This window comes from Pan troglodytes, chromosome 23 (genome assembly GCF_028858775.2).
Source record: "Pan troglodytes isolate AG18354 chromosome 23, NHGRI_mPanTro3-v2.0_pri, whole genome shotgun sequence".
In the NCBI taxonomy this organism is placed as follows: domain Eukaryota; kingdom Metazoa; phylum Chordata; class Mammalia; order Primates; family Hominidae; genus Pan; species Pan troglodytes.
Genome location: NC_086016.1, coordinates 44,600,669 through 44,614,090, shown reverse-complemented (window position 1 = coordinate 44,614,090; position 13,422 = coordinate 44,600,669). Strand labels below are relative to the sequence as shown.

Sequence of the window (13,422 nt, the reverse complement as noted above, 5' to 3'; positions counted from 1 at the left end):
ATTTGTTTGTATTTTTAGTAGAGATGGGGTTTCACCATGTTGGTCAGACTGGTCTGAAACTCCTGACTTCAGGTGACCCACCCTCCTTGGCCTCCCAAAGTGCTGGGATCACAGGCGTGAGCCACCATGCCCGGCCAACACCTTTAAAATAACAGTTGTAACAGGCCCTTTATGCTGCAGAATTCACAGGCAGTATCACCTACCTATGCGAAGAATTTTAAAAATCAACACAGCTCTAAATGAGTTATAAAAGAGCAAGAAAGGAGGCCGGGTGCTGTGGCTCATGCTTGTAATCCCAGCACTTTGGGAGGCCGAAGCGGGTGGATCACCTGAGGTCAGGAGTTCGAGACCAGCCTGGCCAACATTGTGAAACCCCCGTCTCTATTAAAAATACAAAAATTAGCCGGGCGTAGTGGCGTGCGCCTGTAATCCCAGCTACTTGGGTGGCTGAGACAGGAGAATCGCTTGAACCTGGGAGGCGGAGGCTGCAGTGAGCTGAGATTGTGCCACTGCACTCCAGCCTGGGCGACAGAGCGAGACACCGTCTCAAAAATAAAAATAAAATCGTCCTCCGCATCTGCCCTACACTGTCCAGCTGACCCGACTGGCCAGCCTGTCCTCCTCCCACCTCTCGCGCGTTCCTCCTGGCACGCCTGGAAGGGAGGAAAGGCTTAATTTAAGGTCCCGTTCTATGGGTGAGGAAAAGAGGTCTGGGAAGGAGCCCGGCGTGGTGAGGCGGGCCTGTAATCCCAGCTACTCAGGAGGCTGAGGCAGGAGGATTGCAGGATTGCTCTTACCCAGTTTCTTTCTTTCTTTCTTTTTCTTTCTTTTCTTTTCTTTTCTTTTTTTTTTTTTTTTTTTTTTGAAACGGAGTCTTGCTCTGTCGCCTAGGCTGGAGTGCAATGGCGCGATCTCGGCTCACCGCAACCTCCGCCTCCCGAGTTCAAGCGATTCTTCTGCCTCAGCCTCCTAAGTAGGTGGGATTTCAGGCCGCGCCACCGCACCCGGCTAATTTTTTTTTTTTTTTTTTTTTTTCAGTAGAGACGGGGTTTCTCCGTGTTGGCCAGGCTGGTCTCGACCTCCTGACTTCAGGTGATCCACCCGCCTCAGCCTCCCAAAGTGCTGAGATTACAGACATGAGCCACCGCTCCTGGCCTCTTACCCAGTTTCTACACGGAGCTCCTGATGCCTGATGGCCAAGAGGACATAACCCCACCCGTTCTAAGGGCATGGAGTGTATTTTTAGAGTGATTGGACAAAATATGTGCCGAACACCTACCTCAGGCCTGGCGCATGCTGGAGGCTGGGGTTATATCAATGCAAAAGCCATTCCCTGTATTTAACACGTAAATGAATTAGTCTTTTTAACTCTCCTATAAAGTATTTGCTCCATTTTACATATTAAACGCTGTCAGAACTGAGCTGCTGTGTGAGGCCGGGGCCGGACTTATCTTTCTGAAGCACAGAGAAGCGGTTATACGGGGAAGTTTGGGAGAACTGGGTAAGGCCGCACATATGGAAATTGCCAGTTTCGTGGGTCACAACGTCAATACACTTAGACCAGCTCAAAGCGCAGTTGGGGACAGTGATGAAGTGCACAGCGTCCCCAGCCAACAACAAGACTGCCAAGCAACCGGCAGCGCGGGTAACGGAGAAAACAAGGAAAAAAACGCACTTACCACCCACGAACAAGAAACAGAAACACAGCCACCCCCCTGTCAGTCTACTTTTTAGGTGTGAATGGGGTCGGGCAGATCGCAACTCCCAGGCATCCCGCAAAGTAGGCGGGTCACCTTAGGGGCGACCTTTACCCGCTCAAAAATTCGTCTCACATTAGCAGTGAGGATTCGGGCGTCACCCCGAATCGTTATTTTCCTTACTCATAAGTTTAAGGCATGAAAAACCCCTTCGTTTATTTCCTAGGTAATGAATTCTATTCTCATTAGGCGTATGATGACTATCGTAGTTGACTGTCGAGGTCATGATCTAGTTCCATTGAAGTTTTTCTTACTTGTTAATAATGTATTTTGTTGCTTTTCATTTAATTTTTTTCCGTCGAGGAAAATAAATAATTCATAATGTGCCGAACTTCCGTATGCAGATGAGCAGCCAGCCCCGCGAAGGCTCACGGGGAACGTCCCCGCCCCTTCCGGTTCTTGCCTGCTTTGAGCTGGCTGTCGCGAGAGTTGGTCCGCGGACGCCGGAAGTAGTTCGTCGCTCCCTAGCGGCCGAAGGGGCGGACTCGCGGGCTGGGGGTGTCTCGACTGCTTTCGGCTTGCTCGGCGGAGCAAGATGGCGGACATCTCCCTGGACGAACTCATCAGGAAGCGCGGGGCGGCGGCGAAAGGACGGTGAGAGGCCTTTCCTTTCTTCGGGGTTTAGGGTCCGCGGCCTAGTGGAGCTCGAGGCGGGGGAGGTAGCGGTCCGGGAGCGACGCGGAGGACCGGGTGCGCCCGCCCCCAACCACAGCCGCGCTCCTCATTGGCCGGCCGCCGCCGTCCGCGCCGTCCCCGCCGCGGCCCCGACCGCCCGCCCACTGGCCGAGGCGCAGTCCCTCTGGCGGGCCTGGGAGGCCGACGGGGCCGCGGCGGTGACAGGGTGCCGCCTCGTGGACCTGAGGGGCTGCCCCCTGGGGCCCCCGCGTTCCGGGGTCCTGGGGTCTCGGCGGCGCAGCCTCCTCGCATGTCTGGACTGGCATTTGGGCCCCGCTCCGTGATCTCGGCGCTGCCTGGTCTCCACCCATTTTAGAGTTGAGACAACCGAAGTTTAGTAGCAGGAAAGTGACTTGCTCCGACGGCCGAAGCTGAGGCGCAAGCCCAAATCCCCCTCCACGCGGCCCCTGTTAACACTCGCCTCCCTTTGTGCGGCGTTTTAAGTTTTCTGAGCCCGTTCATATACACGATGCCTCATTTAATCTTTTACAGTCCTGTTGTCTGCTAGCTATTCATGTTACCCACCTTTTACTGATGGGGAACTTCAGGCTGGAAGTGGTAGAGTGACTTGCCCGAGGCCACGGAGAACTGAGCGGCGGGCTGAGCGCGATTTAATTGCTGGCTGAGTTGGCCTCCTACATGGGCTTGAAAAACTGGTGGGTTGGGCAGGAGAAAGTGCTTGAGCTGGCTGAGGAGCCATGGAGGTGATTTGCAGTCATGTCTCCCAAACTTCCCCTAGACCCTTAAATGTTATTAGTCATTTCAAGCCTTTGTGAGCTGAGTTCATCTGTACGAAGAAGTGAGAACTTTGCCCAATAGTTTCCCAACACACATTAAGTTTAAATGTCTTTGTAAATAGCCAGGATGTAAATATGTTAGATATTGTTTTCTCAGACATTTGTTCTCTCAGCAGATGTTTATTTTTATTTTTATGTTTTTTTTGAGACGGAGTGTTGCTCTGTCGCCCAGGCTGGAGTGCAGTGGTGCGATCTCGGCTCACTGCAACCTCCGCCTCCCCGGTTCCAGCGATTCTCCTGCCTCAGCCTCCCAAGTAGCAGGGACTACAGGTGTGCACCACCACGCCCGGCTAATTTTTGTATTTTTAGTAGAGATGGAAGTTTCACTGTGTTGGTCAGGCTGGTTTCAAACTCCTGACCTCAGGTGATCCTCCCGCCTCGGCCTCCTAAAGTGCTGGGATTACAGGCGTGAGCCACCGGCCCGGCCATTCGGCAGATGTTTATTAATACCACCCATATGCCTGTGGCTAGGTTTTTCTCTTGATGTCTGAAATGTATCCCTCACCTCCTTCCCCATCCTGGACACTTGCATCAACTACAACTGCCACCACCACCTCATAATTCGCAGCCAGCACTTACCTGGCTTCTGGTTCATAACGGGCACACATTAGTATTTGTTTCCTCAACTACTGACTGTGAAAGCTCTCTCAGATCTCCATCTAGTGACTGATGTGAAGCTGGTGCTGGCTTCTCTGGCCACTTCTAAGTCCATCCACATTTTGTAGGTTCCTTTGGAAACGACAGAATGATCCACCCCAGGTTCTTCTGTCTCTGAGGTCACTCCCCCAGTTTCTGACTGCAGGTGGACTGCACTGTAGTCTATTTGATCTGTATGTTTTTGGGTTTAGTGTGTGCAGAGTTTTGTTTTGGGCAGTAGGTGGGGCTGCAGGAATGGGGGGTAGGTATGTGTGGATCCACAGGAACAGGGGCCTTGCAGCTGGATACACCTGGCACCTGCCACTGTTGGATTCTGTTTCCCTGGCCAGGGGAGTTCTGAACTAGGCAGTTTCCTCACTTGTAATGGTGATTCCTGGTTGAGGGGGATTAAATGTGAGAAGGGTTTTTTTTGTTTGTTTTTTTGAGAGGGAGTCTCACTGTATTGCCCAGGCTGGAGTGCAGTGGCACAGCCTTGGCACATTGCAACCTCTGCCTCTTGGGTTTAAGCGATTCTCCTGTCTCAGCCTCCCAAGTAGCTGGGATTACAGGTGCCCGACACCACGACTGTCTAATTTTTGTATTTTTAGTAGAGATGGGGTTTCACCATGTTGGCCAGGCTGGTCTCCAACTCCTCACCTCAGGTGATCCAACCCCGCTCGGCCTCCCAGTCCTGGGATTACAAGCATGAGACACTGCGCCGGGCCAGAAGGTATGTTTTAAAGTTTGTGCCATGTGGCAAGTGTTCAGCAAAGGCTGGTAATTATCTTGGACCTTTCCTTAAAGGCATAGAAGCACACAACGCCCCTGGAGCATAGGTGAGCACTGGGACTCTAGAGGCAGACCGCCAAGCTTCCAATCCCTGCTTCTCCCACTTTCTCTAGAACCGTCTGCAAGTTACTTAACCATTCCTTGCCTTTCTTTCCTTATCTATAAAACATGAGTAATATCTACTTTATTAGGTTATTGTTAGGACTGAGTGAATTAATATACCTAAAGTGCATTGAAAAGTTCCTGACAACGGGTAGTTAAGTGCTTGATAGATGTTAGCTTTCGTTATTGTCATTGAAGGCTTCTTAAAGTAAAGGAGTAACATGATTCAATTTTTAGCTTGAAAATATTTCTTTGCCATTGTGTGAGGATTGGATTGGGGCAAAGAGTGCAGGCAGAGAGACTAGCATGGAAGAACCTGGAGTGCATGCTGAGTTTGAGTTAAATCTTCTGGAAACTCTGTTTTTATCTCACTTGCACAGCCAACAAAGAAAAACTAGATCCAGTGGTCACTGTTAAGATAATGTGAAAGATGTGAACAAATTCAATGAACAGATGTCATTTCCTGCAGTAAGTTTATTTTTATTTTATTTCTTTATTTTTTTTGAGATGGAGTCTCACTCTGTTGCCCAGGCTGGAGTGCAATGGCATGATCTCAGCTCAGTGCAACCTCTGGCTTCCGGGTTCAAGCGATTCTCCTGCCTCAGCCTCCCAAGAAGCTGGGACCATAGGCATGCGCCACCACGCCTGGTTAATTTTTTTGTATTTTTAGTAGAGGTGGGGTTTCACCGTGTTGGTCAGGCTGGTCTTGAATTCCTGACCTCAAACGATCCACCCGTCTCAGCCTCCCAAAGTGCCACCGTGCCTGGCCATACATTCTATTTTACATACTGCCTAGAAGAATCTGCATACTTGGAACTTTGGTTTTAATGTTGCATGGATATTCCAGGAAGAATTTTGTTGTTTAAGAAAGCTTTTTCCTCTTAGTAGAAATAGCCAAAGATCCAGCTTGCGGAAGTGTAAATAACCTCTTTCCACACCACTCTGCTCACTTTGTTTCCTGTGATCCCAAGGATCACATTTGTGGAATGTGCTTGTTCTCAAAAGCAGCCATTCTGTTTTGTGTTCCTCACACCTTCTGAGTCAAGAAAAGGGTCATAGCTGGATGCAGTGGTTGCTCATGCCTATAACTGCAGCTGTGTGGGAGGCTAAGGCAGGAGGATTGCCTGAGTTCAAGGCTGCAGTGAGCCATGCTTGCACCACTGCACCCCAGTCTGGTTGACGGAGCAAGACCTCATCTCTTTAAAAAAGAAAGAAAAAAGTCATTACCATTATTATTACCTAGGCCTCCAATTAATTATTAAAAGATTCCTTGACTAATGGGAAATGATTGAACCAGAAGAGGGTGGTTTTGAGTGATACCTTCCTCCATGGTGAGGTGCTATCTTTCCTCACCACAGCACATCTCCAGTGACTTTAGTTGTGAAAGATCCGTAGAGAGTCTCCTCAGGATAGCATTAGGTACCAGTTGCAGTGCTGGCCTGCCCCTCATGTTGGTTTTTTCCTTTATCTATTTGAGACAGGATCTTGCTCTGTCATCCAGGCTGGAGTGCAGTGGCAAGATCACAGCTCACTCCAACCTCTGCCTCCTGGGCTTAAGCAGTCTTCCTGCCTCAGCCTACCAGGTAGCTGGGACCACAGGCATATGCCATCATGCCTGGCTAATTATTTTTGTATTTTCTGTAGAGACAAGGTCTCGCCACGTTGCCCAGGCCGGTTTCGAACTCCTGGACTCAAGCAGTCCTCCTGCCTCTGCCTCACAAAGTGCTGGGGTTACAGGTGTGAGCCACTGTGCCCAGCAGTTTCTTCCTTTAGATATGAGGGCATCCCCAGTTAAGTCAGTTGACATGTCCGCTCTTGTTAGTTCGATGAGTTTAACCCTCAGCGGATAGCTTTCTGTCAGCTGCCTCCAAGCAGTTCAGTGTGGCAGCCTTGAATGTGCTGGAGGCTGGAGTTGAGCAGCTCTCTGGGCCAGACGCCTCATCTGGGGAGTCCTTGGAGCTGGAAGTGGGAGGTTGTGGGGGGACAGGGTGGATTGTAAACTTTGCAGTTCAGCCCAGGACTCTGGTCCTGGTACTGATTGCTTGTTTCCTTGTTGAAATAAGATAAAGGAAATAAAGACCTAAACACAAAAGGGAGGAAATGAGTTATTACATAACTCTAGGGAACGAATTATGTTTTAAAATGAAACATCTGCACAAGACTCTTGGGTAAGGGGATAGTATTTTATTTTATTTATTTTTGAGACAGAGTTTTGCTCTTGCTGCCCAGGCTGGAGTGCAGTGGCGCCATCTCAGCTCACCGAAACCTCCATCTCCTGGATTCAAACGATTCTCCTGCCTCAGCCTCCTGAGTAGCTGGGACTACAGGCATGTGCCACGACGCCCGGCTAATTTTTTGTATTTTTAGTAGAGACGGGGTTTCACCATGTTGGCCAGGCTGGTCTCAAACTCCTGACCTCAAGTGATCCGCCCATCTCAGCCTCCCAAAGTGCTTGGGATTACAGGCGTGAGCCACCTCGCCCAGCAGGGGATAGTATTTTAGTGTCTTGTTTTTCTTTGTGTCTCTTAAACACCTAATTCAGAGTTGACCCTCAATCATAGTTAGAATTAAGCTGTTTTCTCTCTATAAAAATGACCTAAACACACACCTAAACGAACACTCCCTAACCCAGAAGTTTTTTTTGTTTGTTTGTTTTTATAAGACGGAGTCTTGCTCTGTCACCCAGGCTGGAGTGCAGTGGTGCGATCTTGGCTCATGGCAACCTCTGCCTCCCATAACCCAGAGGATTTTAAACCCATGGGTTAAAATCTGCTTTATAATAATCCAGGGCCCCACTTCATGGGCCTGAATCTTTTGGACTGGACATCTGTCCAGAATGGGCTGTAGCCCTGCCCTCCCCAGACAGCCAGGAGGGTGAAATATTCCTATAGCCCAGACAGACCCTCCCTGGTCATCACACCTATGCCAGGTTCCCGTAGCGGGTATAGGGGAGAGAATTTGGAGTCCAGGGAACGTTTGCCTTCTCACCTGGCAGCAGCGCTCTTGCCAGGACCTCGCGGAATACCTGGTGAAGCCCTAGAAGCAGTTGCAGAGCTATAGTTTCGGTGCGATGGAGGTGGGGCATTACGAGACTCAGTCAAAACCTTCCTCCTTCGCCCTCCCAAACATTTACTGAGGATAAAAGTGCAGGATGTGTTTTGGGAACGTCAGTAGTCACTGCAGTGGGGAGTAAGGCTGCAGCCATAAGCTGGAGCCAGAGCCGAGGCCCCCCCAGGGGTTGGGCTTTGTTAAGGAGCCCCCAGCAGTTCTAGAAGCGGGAGGGTAACATAATTGAGTCTATGTTTTAGAGACCTACCCCTGGCAGGAGCGTTGATTTGAAAAATTTCCGATGACTAATGCCTGCCTGAAACCAGTACTGCTGCCTGCTGGGATGAATAGCTGTCTTTTCATGCAGGAAGAGCAGCTGTGATTATAAAAAGCCTGAACACTGAAGCCCCCTCAAGCTGTTCACGAAAGAAGTTGAAAGCACTGGTGGAACCAGGGAACTGAGTGCATCAGATTGAGGGAAATAGCTTACTCCCTCCCACCGTGAGAGCTCCTACTACATCCTCAACTACCGTTAACTCCCACCCCTAAATGTGCCTTTTAGGCTGTTCAAATAGATAAAAATGCCAGCACAAAGCATCTTGGTGGTCCTTCCTGCCAGGCAGGCATTGTGGTATGTGAGTTCTCAGTGCGTGCACCACCCGCTCGCCTCGCTGCTTGTGCTCACCCTTTGGTCGCTAGAGAGTGCTCCGTATCCCTGGGCATGACCGGAGTCCTAAGATTTCTTCAGTCTGCGGACTGTTCATCCTTCCTTTATATATATGTATAAATTTTTAAGGGTTTAACAACATATTGAAACTGAAATACCAGACAATAATGATAAGGAAGATTGTTTCTTTTTGTTTTGGTGGTGGTGTTTTTGTTTTGTTTTGTTTTGTTTTGATTTTTGAGACAGGGTCTTGTTCTGTCTCCCGAGCTGGAGTCCAGTGGCGTGATCTTGGCTCACTGCAGCCTGGACCTCCTGGGCTTAGTTGATCCTCCTGCCTTGGCCTTCTGAGTAGCTGGGACTACAGATGTGCATCATCACTTGCAGCTAATTTTTTTTGTAGGGTGGGGGGTAAGGTTATAGATTAACAGCATCCCAAGGCAGAAGAATTTTTCTTAGTACAGAACAAAATGGAGTCTCCCATGTCTACTTCTTTCTACACAGACACAGTAACAATCTGATCTCTCTTTTCCCCACATTTCCCCCTTTTCTATTCGACAAAACCGCCATCGTCATCATGGCCCGTTCTCAATGAGCTGTTGTGTACACCTCCCAGACGCGGTGGCGGCCGGGCAGAGGGGCTCCTCACTTCCCAGACGGGGTGGCCGGGCAGAGGTGCCCCCCACCTCCCAGACGGGGCGGTGGCCGGGTGGAGGCGCCCCCCACCTCCCAAACGGGGCGGCTGGCTGTGCGGGGGCTGCCCCCCACCTCCCTCCCGAACGGGGCGGCTGGCCGGGCGGGGGCTGCCCCCCACCTCCCTCCCGGACAGGGCGGCTGGCCGGGCGGGGGCTGCCCCCCACCTCCCTCCCGGACGGGGCGGCTGCTGGGCGGAGACGCTCCTCACTTCCCAGACGGGGTGGCCGGGCAGAGACGCTCCTCACCTCCCAGACGGGGTGGCGGTTGGACAGAGACGCTCCTCAGTTCCCAGATGGGGTCGCGGCCAGGTGGAGGCGCTCCTCACATCCCAGACAGGGCGGCCGGGCAGAGACGCTCCCCACATCTCAGACGGTGGGCGGCCGGGCCGAGACGCTCCTCACTTCCTAGATGGGATGGCGGCCGGGAAGAGGAACTCCTCACTTCCCAGACTGGGCGGCCGGGCAGAGGGGCTCCTCACATCCCAGATGATGGGCGGCCAGGCAGAGACGCTCCTCACTTCCCAGTCGGGGTGGCGGCCGGGCAGAGGCTGCAATCTCGGCACTTTGGGAGGCCAAGGCAGGCGGCTGGGAGGTGGAGGTTGTAGCGAGCCGAGATCACTCCACTGCATTCCAGCCTGGGCAACATAGAGCACTGATTGAGCGAGACTCCGTCTGCAATCCTGGCACCTTGGGAGCCCGAGGCAGGCACATCACTCGCGGTCGGGAGCTGGAGACCAGCCTGGCCAACACGGCGAAACCCCGTCTCCACCAAAAAATACAAAAACCGGTCAGGCATGGCGGCGCGCGCCTGCAATCCCAGGCACTCGGCAGGCTGAGGCAGGAGAATCAGGCAGGGAGGTTGCAGTGAGCCGAGATGGCGGCAGTCCAGTCCAGCCTCGGCTCGGCATCAGAGGGAGACCGGGGAGAGGGGGAGGGGGAGGGAAGTTTTTCGTATCTTTTGTAGAGACAGGGTTTTGCCATGTTGCCCAGGCTGGTCTCGAACACCTGGGCTCAAGCGATCTGCCTGCCTTGGCCTCCCAAAGTGTTGGGATTACAGGCATGAGCTACTGCTCCTGGCGTTTTTTATTTTTTAAAAGTTTTTTTCTTAACTCTTCCAGCTCTGGTGTTTACTCTTGACTCATGCTTATTTAATTGATGCTTAAACCAGGTACGGTGAAGTTCAAGTCCATTCCTCACCCCTTAGTAGCTCTTGGGATAGTTAATCTCCTTGGTTCTGAGTTTCCTCATTTATAAAATGTGAACAATAACCTGATTCACGGGGTTGTAACATTTAAAGGACGTCTAAAGCTGGGCATGGTGGCCCCAGACTTAGAAGGCTGAGACAGGAGGTCAAGGCCGTAGTGAGCTATGATCACTGCACTCCAGCCTGAGCAGCAGAATGAGATTCTGTCCTTTTAAATTTTTTAAAATATGTTTTTGAGACAGGGTCTTGCTCTGTTGTCCCGCCTGGAGGACAGTATCACGATCCTGGCTCACGGCAACATTGCAGTCTGGGGCTCAAGTGGTCTTCCTGCTTCAGCCTCTGGAGTAGACTCATGCTGCCATGCCCAGATAATTTTCTGCTTTCATTTTTATAGAGATGGAGTCTCACTGTATTGCCCAGGCTGGTCCTGAACTCCTGGGCTCAAGCTGTCCTCCTGCCTCAGCCTTCCAAAGTGCTGAGATTACAGGTGTGAGCCACCATGCCCAGGGAGTCTTGCTATGTTGCCCGTGCTGTTCTCGATCTCCTGGGCTCAAGCCATCCTGCCATTTGGCCTCCCAAAGTGCTGAGATTACAGGCATGAGCCACTGTGCCCAGCCTTGTTTCTTAAAAAAAAAAAAAAAAAAAAAAAGTCTGTGCGAAAAATTGTCAACCTGTAGTGAGTAATACTCAAAAGTTTTCATTGATCATGTCATTTATTTTTTTTGAAACAGAGTCTTGCTCTGTCACCCAGGCTGGAGTGCAGTGGTGTGATCTTGGCTTGCTGTAACCTCCATCTCCTGGGTTCAAGTGATTCTCCTGCCTCAGCCTTCCGAGTAGCTGGGATTATAGGCGCGTGCCACCACGTCTGGCTAATTTTTGTATTTTTAGTAGGGACGGGGTTTCACCATGTTGGCTAGGCAGGTCTTGAACACCTCACCTCAAGTGATCCATCAGCCTCGGCCTCCCAAAGTGCTGGGATTACAGGTGTGAGTCACTGTGCCTGGCCTAGCTGCAAGTTTCTGAGGTCACCCCAAAGCATAGTCCCAGTTTGTCTATGGCTTTGTAGGCCATGGAACACGAAGCCTAGGGTAGCCCAGTCCTAGGGAGGGTGGATACCATCTACCACATACAACCATTTCTTTCTAATCGTGCATGCCAGCCCCCTGAACACCCCCTTCCTTTGGCCCTGCTTTCTCTAGTGCCTCCATCTCCCAGAGTCCTCACATTAAAAAAATAGGGCAGGAATGGCCAAGTAAACCTTAAGCCTTATCTGATTAATTGTATAAATGGCCCTTCTACCCAGAACCCACTGGAAAATCTTTAAATCCGAACTTGCCACTCCAAAGAGAAAAATGATAGCATGCATCACTGCCTGTTTTAGTCCGTTTAGGCTACTATAAGAAAATACCCTAAGCTGGGTAACTTATAAGAAACAGAAACTGCCGGGCGCAGTGGCTCATGCCTGTAATCGTAGCACTTTGGAGGCCAAGGCAGGCGGATCACGAGGTCAGGAGATCGACAGCATCCTGGCTAACATGGTGAAACCCCGTCTTTACTAAAAATGCAAAAAATTAGCCGGCCGTGGTGGCGGGCGCCTGTAGTCCCAGCTACTTGGGAGGCTGACGCAGGAGAATGGCAAGAACCCAGGAGGCGGAGCTTGTGGTGAGCCAAGATTGCACCACTGCACTCCAGCCTGGACGACAGAGCGAGACTCCGTCTCAAAACAAAACAAAACAAAACTGAAAAAAAGAAACTTTCTTGTCACAGAGAGTCTGAGAAGTCCAGGATCAGGATGCTGGCAGATTCCATGTCTGATGAGGGCCTGCCTGCTTCCTGGTTCTAGATGGTCTTTTTGCTGAGTCCTGACATGGTGGAAGGGGCCAAGGAGCTTTCTGGGGCTTCTTCCTTATAAAGGGCACTAATCCCGTTTGTGAAGTGTCTGTCCTCATGACTTAATCACTTCCCAAAGGCCACCACCTCCTACCACTATCACATTGCAGATTAGGCTTCAACAGAGGAATTTTGGGGGACACAGATGTTCAGTCTGTATTACCGCCTTAGGTTTGGTACTGGCATATTGGAGGCAGCAGGTGTTTTTCCATTGAGGGATAACAAGATGAAGGTCCACCTTTGCTTTTATTGGTACCAGGTAGACTCACCTTTGGCTGCACTTCTGGTATTTATTAGCAGAGGAACTGACAGCCAATCTCACTCCAGCCACTGGAATGCAGCAGTGGGAGAGTGCCAGTGACTGACCCAGTATGAGAGATGCCTCCTGGGAGGTCCCGGCAGTGAAGTGGGAGGCAGTACAGGAACTCGTTTATGCAGCAGAGTTTACCCTCTAACAGCAGGTCAGAGATCCCCAACATGGCTCTTCTCCAGAATCACCCATGGAGTTAAAAATGCAGATGGCCAGGCCTCGCCCCAGATTTTGGATTCAGTATCTAGGGTGGGATCTGGACAGCTCTGTATTTAAGAAGCTCCACAGGAGTTTCTGACACTCAGCCAGGGCTCGATGCTGCTTAGGAGGTGCTGGGCCCTGCAAAAGGACTGAACCCCATTCTCCTCCCCCTGCCCCACCCAGGGTAGGGAGAGAAAAAAGGAAACAAGCAGGTATAATAATAGGCACAGAGGAGAGTTGGCCTGGAGAAATCCGGGAGGGTTTCCCAAAGAGCACCCCTTGACATAGGAGTCCGCAGGCAGAGCGTCTGCCGCATGAGTGGCCGTTGAGGGTAGCTATTGTAGGGAGGCCTGAGGGTGGGAGGCGACAGAAGAAGCCCAAAGACCTTGGGGAGGATCTCCAGCACTGTACTCAGGAGGGCCTTCTGTTCACTTTCGAGCCACTGTAGGCCAACAGAGGAACCCAAGAAAGAGACCGGGGCCTGTTTATGGAGTTTAATTCATTACCAATTAAAAAAAAAATTTTATTTTAAATTCAGGGGGTACATGTACATGTTTGTTCCATGGATTATATTGCATACTGGTGAGGATTAGGCTTCTAGTGTACCCATTACCGAAATAGTGAACCCTGTACCCGATCATTTCCAATTTCAGT

At 50.9% G+C, this 13,422-nt stretch overlaps 1 protein-coding gene and 1 non-coding gene across 4 annotated transcripts in view; one reads left to right on the top strand and one right to left on the bottom strand.

The window, feature by feature from the left end:
• Positions 1 to 13,422, top strand: part of POLDIP3 (DNA polymerase delta interacting protein 3) — a 34,969-nt gene that overhangs the window by 1,424 nt on the left and 20,123 nt on the right. The window contains exons 2-3 of one of the 3 annotated variants that reach the window (XM_515172.8): positions 1,039 to 1,501; positions 2,102 to 2,351. In XM_515172.8, the coding sequence (XP_515172.3) occupies positions 2,293 to 2,351 (59 nt within the window). In that variant the 5' untranslated portion in view covers positions 1,039 to 1,501; positions 2,102 to 2,292. Of the gene's footprint in view, positions 1 to 1,038; positions 1,502 to 2,060; positions 2,352 to 13,422 lie in introns of those variants that run through there. The other 2 variants (XM_063807990.1, XM_003317280.6) reach the window with 2 other exon arrangements.
• On the bottom strand, positions 1,748 to 1,897 carry LOC112206783 (U12 minor spliceosomal RNA). Its single transcript, XR_002941256.1, has one exon. It is a non-coding gene; the product is annotated as a U12 minor spliceosomal RNA (small nuclear RNA).